Here is a 21,698-nt window from a genome sequence, read left to right as displayed (position 1 = left end):
TTATTTGTTTAACACTATAGATTATATAACATGTGTATATTAAACAAAACAAAATAATAATAATACTAATATGGAAATGTAGATGTAGAATTCAGAGACAGATTCCTCTCTACTCATTAAAAAAATATGTATTGGTTAACATGTGTAAAAATATATTTCAGTACAGTCTTGCATATTCATGAGCTTCACTCCCCCCATGAATGCAGAGCTGCACAGATCAGAGAACAGATCCATCTCTAGCTCTAATATTTTATTGAGGCCTGACACACAGCTCCCACTGATACTCGGAGGCTTAGTTACACAGTGTGATGCGCTGCACACCCAGCAGAACATCGAGTCTCATTGCCTGAGGGGGTCAGGTTAAACATATCTATTCAAGTAATAAGATCTTCCCTCTCCTTCCTTCTTTCTCAGCTAGAGGAGGAGCTGCATGTCCTTCAGGTGCTTTAGATTCTATAGATGAGAGGACATGAGTGCTCATCATCTTGACTTTTCTCAGAAAGGTTTTTCTAAAACCTCACAGTCATTTTGTTGAGGTATAACCTGACTCAGCAAAAATGTCATCCACCAGCCTTCTGCATCTTGGCCTCCACCACACCCTGTCCAACCTCTCTGCACGAAGGCCAGCGCATGGTTATATATAGAGTGTCACATTTATCAGGACAATGAGAGAATGTAAACCGACTCTAGCTTCTCTGAACTGCGCAGGAGAATCTGCTCATTAACTTCATGGATATAGAAGAAAGGCTTGAGTATCATGCTGAGGTGCATCTCACAGAGCTGTGTGAATAGCTTCTTTAATTATTAGGAACACACACCAATGTACTTTGACACTGGAAGCAAAACAATGAGGTGTCCATTAAAATGCACTGTAAAACGTGCCTTGAAAATTTTACAACAAGTTAGTGGCCAAAAAAATTGCCATTAAATATTGTAATATGACTGTTCATCGTTATGGATTCATTAAGTGTAATGTGTAAATAAGTAAACATATTAAAATATATATATATAGTACTGTTATTATTCTTTACAATAACCACATGTAATTTACATACTTGGCATCTTTACATGAAGCATGAAGTCACACTCTGCAGTAAATACAACAGTAACATGCTCTTATAGACTACAACACTGTGGCTGGGCAGTCAACCAATATATAATATATATATGAATGCCCAAGGGAAGGTAGCTCTGTTGTGCAAGATTTCACACTGATGGTGAGTTAGGAGTGGGGGATTAAACCCATTATGCAAATATGGGGCCGAGAGGAAAGATAGTTTGTGTACTTTTGTGTAACATTCTAATCAGCATTAGATATTTTAGTGTTTATAGTCTTAGCTGTTTAATTCAGGTCATATTTACTCAAACAACATGAGTGCAAACTGTGCCTTTAAATATATTGAGTAGGTTCTATATGTTACTTATTATAGTCTATTTGTATAGTTTATATATATATATATATATATATATATATATATATATATATATATATATATATATATATATATATATATATATATATATATTTTTTTTTTTTTTTATATAGTTTATAATTGATTAAAAAATAGGAAGCTTTTGCATGTAATAGATTTCTGGTGTCACAACACAGCAATAATTTTTTTAAACTTCTTTCATCTAACTGTATGTTTTTTTCTCAAACGTTACAGTTAATTATACAGGTGCGTGCTGTTTTTTTTATAGGGCATCCCAAAATGCATTGTGTCCTATAGTTTTACAATGGAACATCGTTAAACAGTCATTTACGAGCAAATGGTTACAGTGTGTCATTACTCCTCTAATACTCCTCCATTACTCCTCATTACTGATCTCTAATAACTATTATTGATTTGACAGGGCCTTATTAGAGTGACATATAACCACAATTAACAGCTTGAAATAACATTTTGGCAAAAGCAGAGGAAAATAAAATCAGTGTAATAAATTACAAAGCAGACCAGTCTTTCCAATACAAAACAATTTCATATCATCCATTCATATCATATCAACCAGAGCACAAAAATGAAGGTTTTAGACCAGGGTTCTTTAATCCTGGTCCTGCCACACACTTATCACACCTTATTTAATTATTTAGCACATTAACAAGCACATTCAGAGTTTCAATGGGTGTACTGAAGCAGGCAATTCTATAAAATGTGCAGGGCAGGAGGGCACCAGGACCAGGACTGAAGAACACTGTTCTAGGTTATATATATAAGCGAAGGAGCTAGAATTATGCTTTAACTAAATGTAATACATGGACAAAATTTGTATTCTGTATAAAATTGTATTCTTTATTTTTACTGTATCTTGATTACAAATAACTGCTGATCAAACTTTGGAAGAATATAGTGAGTAGTATTAAACCTCATAAGTATGGGCAGCTACCATGCATTATTTTCTCAGATTATTAGTACAGTAAATCATATAATGCATGAAATTGTGTGAGAAGTTATACAATTAAGATTTATAGTAACACAAATATAACAGCAGCTTTATATCTAAGATGTGCAAAGAAAGTAATTCCTATTCAATACTTACAATATGACATAATACCACACAGTGGTGTGCATACCTGATAGTTTTCAAATTAGTTGGTATGTAAATGCAGTATACACAAAAGGTGACTATACACAAGAATTAATAAACAAAGCTATAAAAATGGGTATTAACTGTATCATAAATAAAATATATCTTGAAATAAAACAAGAAAATTGGCAATTTTGTTGTTGCTTTAATGTCAATAGGAGGCATATCTCTGGACATGATGTTGATGTCTTTTTATGGTCAAAGGTTATTATAAGGAATGATCTTGGTCTGATCTGACCTTTATACACCATATATTGTCCCAGAGGGAACTGCATCCATGACAGCAGTAATTATTTTGAACATCACTGGGATTTTGAAATAATAAATAATAAATCCAAATAATAATAACCATGGTAATGCTGTGTGTCTGTTGGCTGGCTCTTAGTGTGAGAGACTGGCACAGACATAACAGCGTTCACCAGGGATAAATGGAGAGAGAGAAAGCTGTGGTCTGTGGTAAACTGGAGCACAGGCCTTTTCTTTTATCATCAGATGACTGAATTAAAAAAAACTTTTACAGCCCTCAGAAGCTTCTGTAGTGCTGTCCGTACCCCGCAGTGATCCTAATTCAACTCCATTTGAGTGACTAAAGTGGTTAATGTGCTGTTCTCTGTAATGACTTGCTTCACTTCACAGAAGCAAAACAACTCTCTGGCCAATCTGCACTATTCACCACCACCACAAGAACATCTCAGAGATGTCCATTCCTGACTAAACTGCCTGCACTATTACACCTTTTTTTATTTCTCTGTAACTTTTTACTTTATTTTGTTTATATAACTTTCGGGATCATTCTGTCTTAGCTGTGTCATTACGCTCCATTTACACCGTTTTTTCCCATCTTCTCCCCAAATTACACAATCAATTACCCAACCCACTCCTTAGGACTCCCCCAATCACTAGTGATGCCCCAACACCAAAAGGGTGAAGACTAGCACATGCCTCCTCCGATACATGTGAAGTCAGCCACCGCCTCTTTTAAAAATGATGCTGATGCAGCATTGCCCGGTTAGCATCACAGCACGCCCGGAGGAAAGCACAGCGACTCGGTTCACAAACCTCAGCTCACAGATGCCTTGTGCTTATCGACATCACCCTAGGAGTGGCAACTTATGGCAAGAATTCGAACCGGCGATCTCCTGATCATAGTGGAAGTGCTTAGCCGGCTGGACCACTTGGAGCACCTTTCTCTGTTTAAACTGGATTCTAATTCGCTTTTACCCTTGATGTGATTTGTTTGGGCAGGTGTGAATACACTAATTGCACTCAGATGCAAACCAAACAACTGCACCCAGACTCTCAGTCTGGTCCCAAACGACATATGAGGGGGTTTGTTTGTAGTAAAACGTGATCCAACCAAAGAACTTTTAGAAAGGAGAATTACCATTCGAGAATGTCCTCCAGGTTTGTCAGACACTAGAGGGCACTCCTGATTGAGTCCAATTTTTGCTGAGTGAGCAATTGAACAAAATAATAGTTCATATATGTTTGATAGTTATTATCTTGAAATAGGTATTCATTTATTCAACACAGAACAACATCACATGTTTCAGCACTGTAGACATATTTCTAAAGCTTGCAAACTCCAGTAATAACCTTTTAAACATACTCTGCACACTTCAAATGAAGGGGTATGAGAATCACTGGTAAGATGGCAACACAAAGTGAAGCTTAGCACTATTTTATCAGAGTTTAATGTGTAGTTTCAATATTTTATTGTCAAATTCTTCATAACAAGCATAAAAAAAGATCACTAGTAGTTTGTCTGAGTAGCTAGCTAGCTAACTTTCCCGTTCCAACAGACAGCAGAAGCTGCTGCATTTAAGGCAGAACGAAAAAAAAAAAAGTAATAGCTTATAAAGCTTTCTGAAGACCCTAAAGTTAACTAGTTAACCAGCAGCTAGGTTACTGAACTTTAGTGCCCCTGAGATGACGTATCAGGTGCTTAAAGGGTTGTCCCAATTTTATGGAGGAGGACTTTACCCCTTTCCCTTGTAACTCTGTCCCAAGGGGAAGAGTTACACTCGAAAATAATGGGTAGGGGTAAGTGTTAGGGCCAAGGGGTGAAATGGGATTGGACCTAAGACTCCAATTCCTGCTTTTCCTTCATCTCTGACCACTGAAGAACAGGATGCTTAGAGACTGAATGAATACTGAATCAGCTGACTGCATTTACTGTAAGACTGTGGCAAAACACAGAAGAATGTCATCGATCCAAAATGTGCTCAGACTGAAGGCAGACAACACCCTCTGACTGGTGTAAGATCACTGTTGCAAAGGCAACTCAAAGGAAAAGTCATATCAAGCCCATCCCATTAGACCCAAGGGAAGAGATAAAGCACTGCATTATTGGAAATGGAAAAACTGTCTTTATGATATCACTGTATACAGCAGCTGCTGGGTGGATAGTTACCTTTAAGCATTTTAGAAGCCTTTCAGAAAAATGTTATTACATGGATGGCTTTAACATGGGTCTTTAAATGACAGCAAAATGATCAGCTGAGCATTTGTGGAAATGATGGAAACTTAAATAACTTTGCTGAACACATGCAGGCCCTTTACATTGGTAAAGAGTCTGTACTTAAAGTAAAACGTTCCTCACACATAAGTAATCTCATCCATCTCTTTGTAGTGCATGCATTTTTTAAGAGGTGTCAAAATTCCAAAGAAGCCCAATTATCACTAACATGCTAAATGTCACATAAGTGCTTTCCATCTTCATCTTCAGGTCTTTGACAGTTAAGTAGACCACAGCTGTTGCTAATAGTGATAACAGCTTGTAACACCAGTACCAGTATGTTTAAATAAGGAGCTAACAAAGAGCTAATGATAATGTGATTTTTTATGTATATTAACACTTGAAAATGTGTTTTTGATTTGGTCTTTCATAATGAGGTGCAATGATATAAAATGTACAAATGACTATTAATGGTCTGTGTATATCCTCCTGAGAACTAGCATTTTTTTTCGTCCACTGCAGTGGACATAAGTCTGAGAATTACAAGTAAAGCACCTACTCGTCAACAGGGTACAAGGACTCTCTTTTAAAATGGGCAGATATTGGGGTTCATATTGTAAGAGAAGCAAGCATTCACTCTTTTGTAAGAATCTTAACTTAAATTTGGTAAGATTTCAGAAACATATAGCCCTATTAAAGCACTGTTTTTGTTCAGCGTACGCTGTACACTTTTTTCACACAGTTTTCATACTCAGAGCTGTCATGAGATTAAGTTTAGGATTATGAAAGAGAAGAGCAAAAGAAATTTGCACCCTAACGGTGCTGCCATGGGCTGGCAATCCATGGTAGCAGCCACCATGGTTAACCATGTGTGTGCAACCAAGCAAGCTACATTGAAAAAGAAAAAAGCAATACCCCAGGAGTCAGCGAGAGCAGGGGTGGAAGATGACTCACAGGCGGATAACATTGTTACGGACTCTGGAACGGACATGACTACGAGAAGTGGGTTAAGCATAGAGGCAGGTGGGATGGTAAGTGGAAAGGAGTTGCTGACCTGTGTGTGTGGGTGGAGCAAGGTCACATCAGTGAGAGGGCTGAGGATACACCAAGGAAAGATGAGGTGCTTGAGTGAAGGAGTGCAGGGGCCCCGCATTGAACAATACTTTGAACAGAATTGTTTGAGTCAGTCGGCTGAAGTCCAGCGGCAGGTTACGTGCCACAGTACGCAGGATATCAATACCTTTGATACTAGGGAGGCTAACTTAAGCACAGAAGGAGTGGAGGATGAAGGAGGTGTTGATAGGTCAAAGGCTAAGGGAAAGCAGATGGGTAGGGAGAAAGGTATCGGTCAAAGATCCAAAGTTAAATGGCCAGGCACAGGAGACAAGATGGCATGGAGGAGTATTAATGATGATTTGAAAGGTATGCTTGAGGGTTTGAAGGGAACAGCAGAGAGTAAATTGAACAGGCTAGGTAAAGTCATTTATGATTATGGAATGGCAAGATTTGGTGTTGTGCAGAGGAACGTAAAGTGTCAAGATGTAGTTAAATCAAGGCGGCAGGTAGAAATAGAAAAACTGGTTAAGGAATCAAGGTTACTCAGAAAGAAGTGGAAGAAGGGGAATGAGGCAGAAAGAGAGGGCATTGAGTTATTGCAGGAGGAGTTGAGAAGTAAGTTGGTAAAATTGCGGAGAGCAGAGGCTATGAGGAAAAGGAGGAAGAAGAAGGAGCGTGCTAGGATAGAGTTCTTTAGAGATCCATTTAGGTTTGTTAAGAGTCTGTTTAGTAAGGAGAAATCAGGAAATCTAAAGGTCGGAAAGAGGGAGTTGGAGGAGCACTTTAAGAGTGTTTACACAGAGAAGGAAAGGTCTAGCGACCTGGACCTACCAGCAGACATGCCGCCGTTAGGTGATATAGAGTGGAAAATGGATGTTAACCCCCCTAGGTGGAGTGAGGTTCAGGAGGTGGTGAAGGCTGCAAAGGCAGGTTCTGCCCCAGGGCCAAATGGGGTTCCATATAGATTATATAAAAGTGCACCAGATGTTTTGAAGTTTCTATGGAAACTGTGGAAGAAGGGGATTATTCCAAAGGAGTGGCGCAGAGCAGGTGGTGTTCTTATCCCAAAAGAAAAGGATTCTGTGGCTATTGATCAGTTCCGTCCCATAAGCTTGTTGAATGTGGAGGGTAAGATCTTCTTTAGTGTGGTTGCACGTAGACTAGCAACGTACCTGAAAAGAAATAATTTAATTGATACGTCTGTACAAAAGGCAGGAATTGCAGGTTTTTCTGGTTGCATAGAGCATAATAGTATGATTTGGCATCAGATTCAAACAGCAAGAGCCGAGAAAAAGGATCTACATGTGGTGTTTTTAGATCTGGCTAATGCTTTTGGTTCGGTACCGCATGCATTGTTATGGAAGGCATTAAATTTTTTTAGGGTTCCAGAAGAGATTTCAAGGTTAGTTAAAGCCTATTTTGAAGACATACAGTTTTGCTTTAGTGTAGGGGAGTGTGTCACATCTTGGCAACGACTGGAAATAGGTATAATGGCAGGTTGTACAATTTCACCGCTAGCGTTTACGATGGCAATGGAGGTGATTATTAGGGCTTCTAAGTGGGTCGTAGGCGGGGAGAGGCTGCATGATGGCACCCGGCTCCCACCAGTTAGGGCGTTTATGGACGATATGACAACATTAACGACCACGGTGCCATGTACCCGGCGACTGCTAGGGAAGTTAAATGATAATCTTAGGCTGGCTAGGATGAAAGTTAAACCGAGCAAGTCTAGGAGTGTATCAATTGTTAAAGGGAAATTGATACAAGAAAGGTTTATGATGGAGGGAGAAGTCATACCATCTATATTGGAAAAGCCAGTTAAGAGTTTAGGTAGGTGGTATACTGCAGCACTGAATGATAAAGAGCAGGTGGAAGGGTTGAGGACAGATATGGTGGAGGCCATTAATAGAATCGATAAGTCTTTTCTGCCAGGTAAATTAAAATTGTGGTGTCTGCAGTTTGGTTTGTTGCCTCGTCTAAGGTGGCCACTTACAGTTTATGATATTCCGATTTCTGAGGTTGAGAGGTTAGAAAGGGTTATGAGCAAGGCTATAAGGACATGGTTGGGGGTGCCGCGTTGCCTTAGTAGTGTGGCGTGGTGTGGGAGAGGGATGCTGGAACTGCCGTTGACGAGCTTGGTTGAGGAGTTCAAATGTGCTAAGGTAGGACGTGAAATGCAGTTGTTAGGGTCAAAAGACGGGCTGGTTAAAGCAACAGCACCAGTGACTAGGTCTGGGAGAAAGTGGAATGCTCGAGAAGCTACTCAAGCCGCAAGGAGGGCACTGGAGCACAGGGATGTTGTGGGGCAGGTGCAAAATGGGAGGGCAGGATTAGGTTTAGGTGATTCTTGGAAAGCATTCGGCAAGGCCACATCACCTGAGAAAAGGCGTATGGTTACAGGGTTTATTCGTGAGCAGGAGGAGGAAGCAAGGAGGGCAAAAGCAGCAGGGCAGAGTAAACAGGGGCAGTGGATGAGATGGGAAAGTGTAGAGAAGCGGAGAATCACCTGGCGAGAGTTATGGGGATTGGATACAGGCCGTATAAAGTTTCTTTTGGGAGCTACATATGATGTTCTGCCAACGCCACAAAACCTTGCTCAGTGGGTGGGTGAGGATCCAAGTTGTAAGCTATGTGCAGGAAGTGGCACGCTGAAGCACATTTTGTCGGCATGTAAGGTGAGTCTATCCCAGGGGCGCTACACATGGAGGCATAATCAGGTACTTAGATCTCTTGCAGGTGCACTTGATAAGAAACGGTTAGAAGTTAATAACATGCCCGTGGTAGGTTGCAGTAGGGTAATCACGTTTGTGCGTGAGGGGCAGCATAGTGGAGAAACAGCACAGTGCTTGAAAACTGCTGGTAAGTGGGCCAATGCACGAGATTGGAAGTTATTAGTGGATGTAGGTAGTAAACTGCAGATCCCAGAGTGCATTCTGGTTACAACCTTGAGGCCGGATGTAGTGTTGTACTCTGAAAGTAAGCGGATAGTGTATTTTATAGAGCTGACTGTTCCGATTGAAGACGAGGTAGATGGAGCTTATGAAAGGAAAAGGCTGAAGTATACAGACTTGGTGGCTGAGGTGAGAGAGCGTGGGTGGCAAGCGTATATTAGACCGGTAGAGGTAGGTACTAGAGGCTTTGTTGCGAAGTCTGCCACAAGACTGCTGTCTGAATTCGGAATTAGAGGTCGTGTGCTAAGGACTGTAGTGAAGGAGTTGTCAGATGTAGCTGAAAGATCTAGTCAGTGGTTGTGGTTCAGAAGGGCTGAGGCTACGTGGGGAAGGGAATGAGTTTGTGCTTCTACAGCAGGCTTGGAGGGGGGTGGGTCTGGGACGCCAGACTTCACTGTTGAGCCTTCTGGAGGTGTCGTGGGCCTAATTCAGCGAAACACTGACGAAGGAAGGTGCCTGCTTGATGACCCCTGAGAAGAGCTTGCACTGAAGTTTGTGTTAGAGTTTGGATGAAGGGGATTGGTGTGGTCCTGCTCTTGTAATAATTTGTCTCATGAGTTTTTGTAGACGTCTGAGTACTTGGCAGTTGAGGCACGGACCATGAACATAGTTCGCTATGCTTCTGGATTCTTGTCGAGCCAGTATCAGATGGTAGTGGTTGCTGTGTTCTGCTCACGCAACTTATAATGTGATTTATTGTGTGTGATTGTGCTTAGGTAAGTGTGTTGTTGCCATAGTTAAAGGAAGTGAGCTTAGATTAAGGAGGGATTCTGTGTGTTCATAGGTTATTTTTTGGTAGGTCTGTTACTTGGCAGTTGAGGCAATGGACCATGAACATAGTGTTAGGCTGTGCTTCTGGATTCTTGTCGAGCCAGTATCAGATTGTGGTGGTTTTGCTATTGTTGTTAGTTGAGTGAGTAGTAGATCCTGGCTGAGCCCTATGCATAACCCCAGCTGTTAGGTGCAGGATTTGTCAATTTCCTGTATTATATTACTTCCCTTTACCTTTATCAATTGTCTTTTGTACTGTTGATTTATGGACTATATTGTTCCATACCTACACACTGTATATTCTACCTAACCATAATTATTATTTGAAAAAACACATTAGCTTTATCATTTACAATTAATAAAAGTAAATCTTATCATATAAAATTGCCAAATTATATTTCTTCACATAAACGTCAGCTGTAATAAAATGACTATAATTGAAAAAAGTTAAAACAGTTAATAGTCAGGTTTGTATGCTGATACATCCTATATAACACTGAGAGCTAATGGATTGGCAGTGGTTTCCTCACTGACTCTCTTTAAGAGTCCATAAAGGAATATTAGCAAGCTCTACTAAACCAAGCACTTCTCTCTATTACTCTACAGAAATCAAACTTCACTCCTAATGCCCTTCTCTTTCTCATTACAGGCACTGAGTGTATGTGTGTGTGCGTGCTGCATTGGTGTAGCTGCTCCCTTACTGACAGTCAGCATAAGAGTGGGTCAAATTTCAAAATTGATTTACGTCTTGCGTGATCTCTATGTTACCTTGTTTTTCATGTTTGTCAGCAACAGAATGTTTACAGCATGAGATGACTGACAGCAGAGAAGTGTCGTGACAGCCCCACCCTGCCACTTAGCTTCATTGTACATCTACAGTGCCACTGGCGAGAGGAGAACCTGAGGTGGAGCCCCTTCCAACACAGGCCGATCCATGAGCCTGCCAAACAAAATCAATAAGCAATAAAGAGACATAAAGAATATTACCTCTGAGATATTAGCCATGAGAGCAGAACAACACACACCGCTCATGATTTATGACATTCATTCCTAACATGTAGCTTTAAAATATTTATAATGCATTTATGTAACGATTGTTTAGCCAAGAATGGAGCATAAAATATAAAGGAAAGATAACAAAGCTCACAGATGGTAAATGAGCAAGTATTACTAGAAATTACTAGAAAGTTTGAGTCATAAGTTGAGTGACCAAAGCCAACAAAGACAGTCTAAACAGAGAACCATGTTCAATTAGAAACAGACATAAAAAGAACATGCAGAAACAAAGTGAGCAATACTTTTAGTAACAAAGATATAAACAAAGTTTAATGCACAGGAGAGTAATTAGTCACAGGTGTAATGATTGGCTGATGGAGCATTTAACAGAAGCCTCAGAAAACAGGGGGTCATGGGAAATGTAGTTTGAACTGATGGAGGCCAGAGGGAGACCAGGAAGTGCACACATTGCCAATTTTGATCTTGCAGCAGCCACATAAAATGAGTGCATAAGTCTTAAGTCTCACAGAATCGTGGGAGTCTACCGAATATCAATAACAGCTCCCTGATGCCCGCAGATCTATCCATCCATCCATTTATCCATCCATCTGGAGGTACCTCCCTGAAATTAATTTTTGCAACATGGAATGTCTGTGAGTGTGAGCAAAACTAAAAAGTCACTAAGTCACTAAAACTACACAGAAAAATGCATTATTTTAATACACTCAAACAAAACACAGCATATTGCACTGGCCTGAAAACTGATAACTCTTATTACACTGCAACTTCAGTCAATTGTAGATACTTAGTTTTAATGCACAGTTATTATTATACATGAGTATTGTCTTGGATTGAAAAACAGAATTGATTGTGAAATTTAATATTTTTAACTCCATTATGTCTAGACCTTGGGACTCATTTTTCTATCAAAGCGTTGCCAAACGTTTACCATCAGAAACACTCACACACGCAGTTCCTGCAGAATGCAGACAAAGTCCTCATTAATATTACAACACTATTGTACAGCAAAGCTGCCTCAAACTACAGACACACAGAATCCGCAGGCTTATCTGATCCTGGAAGGTGTAGTGACTCACCACTGTAGCATGGGCTGATCATATGACTTAAGGACTTTTTTGAAGCTTTTAACATATGCAAAACTGAACAAAATGGGTAAGAGAATATAAGCTAAAGTAATTATTATTAATATACACTGAGATATCAAAAGGCATGGGGCTGAAGAACATTGGACTGACCTGTGGGATATGCATATGAGGTCAACTGCATTAAATGCTGATGCTCCTTGTCTTTGGGTGGTAATTCCTTGTATGATTTATTCACCAGTACTCATGATCCTAGCTCCTCACACAATTAGCAAACCATGCTAAAAAAGGCTGGTTTGTAAGCATTCTGTGAAACCAGTAAAGGGAATGCAGCAGTCAATGCCAGGTTCTCACTACCTGATTTTAGCCCATTTTTATAGTCGCTGACAGTTTTTCGTTGATTGCAGACAAAACTGACTGAGTCACAGACACCCGGCAAATATTTGGCATGCTAAATATCTGACCTAGTCGGCGACTGGGAGTGAACCCACGAGAGCCCACTGGGAGCCCACGAGTGAGTCCTCAATGAATGGGGGTGAATAGAGATAAAAGCTAAAAACTTAAATTACACATATTAATAATTTAATTGTCTGAGTATTTCTTTAATTTTAGAAAGAACAATAATGTATTTTAGCAATGAAAGCATTCAATTGTTTCCATTTTTCTACAGTAAACTAATTTTATACACTAAAGAGGCTGCATCTCTGCTTCTGCGAGCTGACTGGTTGGTAATCTGATATTAGAGTTCCAGGCAGAGCACTCATTTTAAAGGTTTAAGACTGGAGTTTAAAACCGTAACACATTATGTCTCCAGTACTGAAACATTGGATATTGTTCTGTGTTGAGGACATTAGTACATATTTCACGATAATATGAACAAGACAATTATTAACCCTAATTTTACTCAGCTGCTTAATTTTTAACACATTAATGTTGGACTCACTACAAGTGCGTATTCTCCTCTCTGGGGATTCTCTGGCATGGCATGGCTAGTCCATGTTCTCGTGATAATTGTGTTTCTGGAGAGCTGTGAGGTGAGTCTGTGATTTTCCACAGCCAGAAAGTGTGTAATTTGTGACCCTGTCGCTGATCAGTCATGTACTGTAAAAGTCTCAAAAACTGAAAGAATTGTGATAACAGCAAAACCAGTTGTTTAGTGAGAACAGCAAAACAACTGACAACTTTGAACCTGGCACTAGCTACATGACTAAAGTTGGGAAGATTGAAGCTAAATATAGAAAGACCAGAGAAAATCATCTGTGAAATCAAGCCCTGTCAACCAAGCCAAGTCAAGCCTAAAAAAACAAGAGGCCGAACATGCACCTGGAAGGCCTCCTCAAACAAAACGTTGAATGCTTTACTTAATCTATAGAAAGGCTATAGAAGAGAACTGTGCATGACTGAGATACTTCTGCTCATCCTGCCTTCCTGTTTGAGTGCTACAGCGAGTGGAAAATGCTAGAAGTGGGCTGAAATTCTCTGGACCAGAGTCTTTTTATGTTTCTCTGTCTCTGGGGGCAGAAACAAAGCAAGCTTGTTACAAAGAATTCTGAATGTTGGACGTGTGCCTGTGACATTTAGCTAGCCGCTGGTCAGTGAACGGGAAGAAAATACACGCAAGTCATGCTGTAGTGTTTCTATGTGTGCCAACTATGCATACAATTATATAGAATTTAATTAAGAACCTAATTAAGAATGGTGCAACGATATATTTCTAGGAAAACCTACTAGACACATCATCTAGATATCCTACATATCCAATGCTGACTGGGATTGCTGTACTAGTATGTGTTTTGTTCCTTGTTTTTCTTTGTTTAGGCCACTAGATATAGTAGAAAATAAGATTGAATCAACCCCTTGTCCACACATTAGTGGACCACACCTGTTATTTTAAGTTATTTTATGTGTTTTTAAAGGGGTTTTGTTTAATATCTGGTATATCTAATGAAGGCTGACATCACATATATATGGAATAATTTAGGAATTAGAAATAAATCAGTAATACAATAAAAATAAAATAAAAACTAAGATTTTCTATGGATAAACATTTCTGCAGCAGAGGCCCTTCAAACAAAAAAAACTTTAAACTTCAACCAAACCAGTTTTTAAATTATGACCTTACACTGGTGCAGGGATTTAAACTCTATTACATCAGTTGAAAGTCCTCAGCTTGACTTTTATCACCCAATGTTTTGCTGCTGGGCTTTCCTCAGATTCTGTGCCTGTAATATTCTATACACCTAGTACTTAGCTGAAATGTTAGTCAGTGCCGTGAATAAACATGATATACAGACAGTAAATTCTCATACTGCGAATATTTACCTCGTAAACTTCAGCCACACCTGTAGGGTTTTAACGAGCTAGACTTTAACTGCTTTTGAACAGTTAGAAGAGCGCGCGCCTTAAGATCCTGCAATCAGAGAAGAGTTCAGGCTGATACAGTCCCGCCCATGCTGTGTTCTTATTGGTTCGAAAGTCTGTCAGTTGTTTTCACCTTTGGTCAGTTACTGTTACTGTTGTTTTGTTTACAGGACCCAGCCTCTCTCTGTTTTACACTTTATTTGGTTCACTCTTATAGAGCTAAAACTTATATTTGACATGTAATATATTTAGAGATATTCATTGTGTTTTTACTAAGAAAATATAGAACTTTACTGCTCCTTACAGATGTCTAATTATGAGTGAACAATAATATGAACTGTACACTGTTAGAAAAGAAAATGATGAGATCTTAAATGTTAGTTAAATAAGGATTATCATACTAAGTGACTGAGAGCAAAATATGTAAGTCTTCTCTGAGACAGTGAAGTTCTAAATATTTTAAGGATTTAAAAGCTGATATTTGTCTAATTTTTTGCATGATAGACGAATTTGAAGTGAAGTAGTAGTATACAACTATTTTGTTCAAAGAGAGAAAATTAAAGAGTTGTTTCAGAAACAGGTAAAAGTAGCTTAAATCTCAGACAGGTTTTAAACATGTCTTAACCATGTGTAGAAGAAATACAGTAGATAAACATAAGATCTTATTTAGACAATTTATTTCCTCTGAGAGGATTTTACAGCTCACAGCATATAAAATACACATAAGATTACTTTTCTGATGATTTTCTGTAGGGTCCATAAAGGACCATGTTTAAAAAGAGGTGTGTGAAAAAAACGGAGCAAAATGTATTTCTTTCTGCCACAAGGTTGCGCTGAAAACAAGCTTAAGTTCCTGTCTCTGTTCCATTTATAGTAGAGGTGCTGCCCCCCGCTGTGCACTGTGAACATCTTACATCTGGACCATCTGCTCTAGGGAGTCCCTTTAATCTTCCACAGCTGTCTGAACACTGGGTGTGAATACAGCTGCTGATAATGTGGAATAAATGTTTAATTTGACTCTAATGAATGAACCTGCATTTATTAAACTGTGCATTTTCTAATATTCTATTTAGTTATTTACCCATTAAATGCATTTACTTTTATTTCTTACTTACACTTTCATATTTCTTACTTACTTACAGTCCTTCTTTATAGTCCAGTATGTTCTGTATTCCATGTAATTACTGTGTAATAGGCTGAAACAAGGCTAAATATTTGAGCGGTCAGTATTTATCTGAGATCAGAGGTGCTATTTGTGTAAATGCTTGACTGTCTGAACTAGAAGCAAACACTTCCTGCCATTTGAAGTTTGGCAGTGAGGTTTGTTTCTGTATAAAAAATACTTTTAAACAGAAAGCAGGTCTAGTTCAGCTTTAGCCTACTCCTTTTCTCAGAACTCCTTTTCTCAGAACTCAAGAAAATCAGGCCAAAGTACACGATCACACTACATTTCCGTAATAAACTGATACAAGCTAATGTGATGGAGATCTGTGTGATGAACATAACAGATAGAGATATGACTCATCTGTAACAATGGATATCTCTATTGGACTTATATCAGCCGACAAAGTAATGAAATACTCGATAGCTTCTGCTGGTCTAATGATAATAATATTAACCATAAAACAAGAATACCCCATTTTCCATAATTGTGCTGGGAAGTGGCTCTGTGCAGTGAAGATTCTGCCATAGTAGCCCATTGTTCACACATGTACAACAGTCACATAAATCAATATGTGTTTCTTTTCTTTCTCTTTCTGATTTCTGTTTTATCACCCAATTACCTTAGTGTGTATTGATAATTGTGGGTGCCGGGAATACATCAGCTGCGACCTTAATGACATTTATTTTCCCTTCTCCTCACCTTTCTTCTACTTGTGTTAAAAGTTGCATGAATTCTGATCTGCCTGTTTAGACTGAGAGGCTCTGCAGTGAATTGAATATGTATCCGATTTCGACATCACATATGAAAGTTTCCCAAACTGGATTTGTAAATGTCAGTTTCAATGAGTTTTTTGCTGTTCACACTGCCACACAAATAAAACATCTGTTAGCCTAAGGCTATATTTAAACTGACAGCCCAAATCAGGCATATCTTAAGTGTGATAAGAACAGTGTGGGCAGAAAAAAACATTACATTGTATTTTTTAAAAGTAGATGAAGTGGTTTGAAATCGGTCTAGAACCTCTGAACACACATATTAGATTGTAACCTGTCATTTGTGTGATTTCCATTGTGACAGACAAAGACCTCATCACATACAGAGTGACAGAAATACAGGTGTCTTAGAAGACCAACCCATGCACATATGCAAATTCGATCTGTTCAGTTGTAAATAATAGTGTTGTCATCCCAACAAATCTGATTTAAGCAAATCAAATTTACCTACAGTCTGAACATAGCCAAAGTGTCTGAAATTGGAATTAAGAACATTATATTTTGTATATTTTATGCTGTGTACACTGCCACACAAATAACATATGCATGTCATGATGAAACATTTAGAATTGTACCACTTTAACTTCTGTGTGAATGTAGCCTAATCCCGTAATCACAACAGCAGATGACGAGTCTCATAGTTGTCTCATAGGTGTGCTCAAGCCTTTCTCATTGCAGGCATGAATCATGTCTCCGGTTAGCACACTGGCTAATCTAGAAACCTAGCATAAGAGCAACCATGAGCATTAATTCCATGTTTAGAAAATAAATTGAATTGAATTGAATGTATAATGTTAAAAACTAAATGCTCTGAAATTATTTGTTGCTGCTTGATGATAATTCGTGGCTACAAATGACATGCTTTTACAGGAAATAACTTATTATTTGTTGCACTTGGCACCTGCTAGGGTGCCTAGACAAGACTACTGGTCAAGCAATAATACAATACAAAATATTGCAAATATAAATACAGCAAATTGATCAAAATTAAAAATAGAAAAAAAGATGGAACAAGAAATGTGGAATCATTTAGTATATGTCTTTGAAGAACCACATACCCCCATTTGTATGACAGATAATGTAATCCAGAAAACAGAGGAACTCTATAGTTTCAGTAAAAACATTGACTCATTCTGACTCTGACTCACACTTCCACTTTCTCACAATCAACACTGCTTCAGGAGCTTCCCTGTGCGAGTGTGTTAATGTATGTGTGTGTGTGTGTGTATGTGGGGTCAAAAGGTAATGAGGCAATGAGAGACGAGCAGGCCCGCGAGGTTTGTGTGACCATATAAATGTCATTGCCTCTATATCTTCCTGTTGTACACACTGGAAACTTCCTTTAGCATATGTCCGAACTCCCCCTCGTCACTTGACGTCCCTTTCCTGACCCAGGCCGGCCCGTGGTGGAGAAAGGGGAGCAGAGAAGAAGTGATAAGGGCAGAAGAATTCCAGCAACCTGCCAAGAGAAATGGACTGCTTCCTCATCGGCCCTGAAGACCACCATGTGTGTGTGTGTGTGTTGGGGCATATGTGTGTGTGTGTGTGTGTGTGTGTGGAGGTCAGGGGGGTGTGAGAGAGGCTGCTTTGCAGGCTGGAGTGCAGCTCTGCCTCATTGTTCGGAGCCCTGTGACCTTTCCAGAGGGAGCTGACTGAGAGTGGGTGGGAGGTTCATTTCCGAGGATTGTTGGAGGACTTTGAAACCATGCGAGGTGGAGAAGAGTGGGGGAGCTGGGTGGAGGGGGGGGGGGGGGGTGCGTGTGTGCACTTGAGGAGGGAAGAGGACAGAGGGGAGGTTTAGAGAAAGAGAATGAGTGAGGGAAAGAGAGAGAGAGAATGAGAGAGAGGACTTGACAGGGATATTTTTGAGTTTGGGGGGGCGGGGAGTTTCCAAAAAGCAACACGTAGCAACAGCTTTAAAGCAACTCCTTCTCCTGCTGGGTCTCAGACACTTGGCCAGCTAGATTAAGGTGTGTGTTAGTGTTTGTGTGTGTACAGTGGACAAGAGAGGCAGACAACCATGATGAAGATCAAGCTGCTAGTATTGGTACAGGGCCTGTTACTGGCAACATGTTGTGATGGCAGGGCCAGGAACCCAGAGGCTGAGGAGGAATCAAAGGACATGCAGGACCATGGAAGCTGGGATGGTGACTACGGAAGTTCACATGGAGCTTTAGGAACAGCCAGACACCCACACCAGGACCCACAACGACCAAGTCCACATGTCTCTGGAACTGTCCATTATCCCTCGGATCATGGTCACACTGGCCCTAGCCATGGTCATCATCCCACTTTGGGCCTGCCTGAGGAGACATCAGATGCTTCAGGTGACACGGGCACTCATGGCGCTATAACACGCACTGGGTAAGTCTTCATTTTGTCCAAAAATAAATGAGTGCAGATGTGCACTATTTTTCTATATTCAATTAAATTTTTACACAGACATTATATAAAGTATGTAAAGTCAGACAAGGGAAAAGGGCACTTGGTGCTGTATGAGACATTTTACTGCACAACAAAATGATTTCACGTTGGGCTTAGAGGGCAAACGGTACAACTGTTGCCGTGTGTGCTGTGCTGAAGACTCGCTGAACTGAACAGCGCATCTAGTGTGCCTTGTAACCGCGCGGGGTCATGTGACAGAGGAAGAGAGAGGTCGGGTGTGTGCGAGCTGATTTCAGGGCATTCTGTTTTCACTCGTTTTTAAACGCTCAGGTTTTAAAAAGATCATTTAAAACCGGCCTCAATAAAATCTTAATAATAATGTCTATGTCTGCACGCCTCTGATGCCATGAGTGAATTTAACTTCTGATTGATGAGAATCTATCTGACTATTCTGAAACACATTTGAGTACCAATGTAAATGAAAATGGCTAAAATCATATCAGGATATAATCCAGATACTATTTACATAAAGTGACCAGGTGTAAACAGGGTCTTAAAATGTTCTAATTGCGAAATCTGCATCAAAATTTCACACTAAATTTGGTATAAATGTGATATAAAAATGCACTGACTATATAAATGTGACATTTACTAGTGCAAAAATATCAATTTGGCCCAAAAACACAAACTATGTTTTACTAAATGTTGCTCACGCAACTACAACAATAGTGATAACTAATTAATAAAAATCTATGACTAGTTCAGGACTGATTAAATGGTCATCTTCAGACTCTTTCATTTAGATCAATGCATATTTATACCATCAGTAACCTGACTAACAAATGATTCAATAGTGTTTTTTGTGTTTAACTGAGGTCCACAATTAACTACAATATTGTAGGCAGTTTTAGAGGCACACCCACCCACCAAAGTGCACCCACTAAACATGCTGGCCTATATTAATTCATACCATCCGTACTATAAACCTTGCATGAACTGATACGCTGATTTTGTAGCTCATTATTTTTGCTGGAAAGCCACCCAGCTTGAAGCAGAGGAGCAGTTTGTGAGGCAAAATCTATAAAAGCAGAAAGAGAAAGAGAGAGGGGGCCTGATTTCTACCAGGCTTTCTTCCATCAGCCTGAACCACTCTGCCCAACGTCCCTCAGGCAGTCGGCTATCTCCTTGATCTGTGTTGTAATCACTGCTAAGCTGACGGAGAAACTAAACAACAGGCTAAGAGCTCCAGCCAGCATGTACGTACGAGTGCCCGCACAAGGCTTACTCTGTGTACACAAACACAGCTCTGTGTCAGAGCTGACCGGCCTGGCTCCCTTGGCATGGCTCTCTCTCCATGTCCCTAAAGTGTCAGAGGTGCACATGTGTTTCCTCTTAAAGCAAAGCTAATCAATAGTAATTCATCCTAATTATCCAGAAAGGACAGGCAGGTTTCCTTTGAGATCAGACCCAGGTTGCGGTTGGCGTGTGCTGATCTTTGCACGAGAGCTGAGCCGAAACACTGCAGACGATCACTGTTACAACTGAGGCACATCCATTACTTCCCAAATTGCTCTGTAGCAGTGTGCTCCTGAGGGCCTCTCTCTCATAACTGATGTAATTAGAGAAGCTACTTAGTCTTCTAAGTCTTCCTAATGATGCTGCTTAAAAGGGCTTTCCAGTCGACTGTGGTCATCAGTATTACTGTAATGATGTACAGGTTGCGATTTAGAGCATGTGGTTTCTGACATATTCTACCCGTTCTGTTCTATAGCATAGTCTAGCTTAGCCTAGCCTAGCAAAACATCAATTCACTCTTTATATAGCATTTTTCACAACAAATGTTTCAATGAAGCCGCTTTACAGAGATCTCATTTTAAGCATCTTTTTAAATTAAGCTTAAGGTAACAGAAAACCAAACTTCTTCAGGTTAAGAAGAAGAAAACTTGAGAGGAAAGAAAACAACAAATAACTTTTTTCTTTTTGTAATTATTGTTCAGTTTTACCTCAGTATCTTTACCTCAGTGATGAGTGTCTAACTAGCTAAGGTAACTATAGCCAAATTCTACTCTATTCTACTGTATAATGATTTTTTTTGTGCATTTTGAGCAATTATATCCTAGGACAATGCTAACACTAATAGCTGAGATCTAGCAGTGAAACAACCACCAGTTTTCCCAGAGAGATACACACAGCACTCTTTGGGCACATTAGCTTTAGCACTTTTAGCATCATATTCATTTACACTCAAAGTATCTGCTGCATCTGTACTTCACACCCAAACTGACTAGATTTCAGTTAAACATTCAGATAATTTTATGTACCAGGTTAGCATTGTTAGCATTTTCCCAGGTTTGCACTGTTAGTGATAATATTATGCATAATGTTTCTGTTATCAATTATACAATGCGGCTGATTGATATGGGCTTTTAAAACACCTAAAACAACACAGAAACATGCTCACAGATAAAAGCTGGACAGTAATGTGTAAAACAGTTAATGAGAAAAAAATACCACTGGTTTTACTGAACTCGACTGTAGTGACCTTTTGGGATGTTCCATTCATAACTAAGAAATAACGACATCCCAGTTCAAATGGGATGCAGAATTAGCCTTAAAAAATTGCTAGCAGGCTGGGTGCATGTAAATCAAAGTCAAGACTATTTCAATACAATTCAGGGGGCCAATTGTCAGCTGTGTTTTAGTAACACTGATTTTAAACAGCAGTTAAGAGTCCATAAGTAGTCACTTTCATGTACTAAACCCTTATTATTCAACTGAGCCAAGAAAAATACAGTTTGTCCATTTTAGTTCACATTTATTTGCCCAATTACTGAAGACAAATAATAATGACCACCCATACAAAAATGACCTTTATTTAATTAATTATAATGGACCACCGTGTGATTACCAGCCATACTCCCTCACATTACAGAAAGGCCATTGCAAGTAATGTGAGCTTATAACCACAAACTAGAACTGTGAAAACTGCAAAAATAAATCAAAATAAGTCAAATTTACTTCTTATGTGATTTATGATTCTAAATGAGGCATACAATAATATGGTGCACAGTAGAAGCAGACATTGCAGAGTTC

The 21,698-nt window shown here is 39.4% G+C and overlaps 1 protein-coding gene across 1 annotated transcript in view; it reads left to right on the top strand.

Moving 5' to 3' along the window:
- Window positions 1–18,028: 18,028 nt before the first annotated feature.
- The window catches only part of mmrn2a (multimerin 2a), a 35,597-nt gene continuing 31,927 nt past the window's right edge, over window positions 18,029–21,698 (top strand). The window contains exon 1 of the mRNA XM_007258759.4: window positions 18,029–18,584. Coding sequence (XP_007258821.3) covers window positions 18,241–18,584 — 344 coding nt within the window. The 5' untranslated portion in view covers window positions 18,029–18,240. The remainder of the gene's footprint in view (window positions 18,585–21,698) is intronic.

This window comes from Astyanax mexicanus, chromosome 7 (genome assembly GCF_023375975.1).
Source record: "Astyanax mexicanus isolate ESR-SI-001 chromosome 7, AstMex3_surface, whole genome shotgun sequence".
Taxonomy (NCBI): domain Eukaryota; kingdom Metazoa; phylum Chordata; class Actinopteri; order Characiformes; family Acestrorhamphidae; genus Astyanax; species Astyanax mexicanus.
This window is presented reverse-complemented; position numbering and strand designations above follow the sequence as displayed.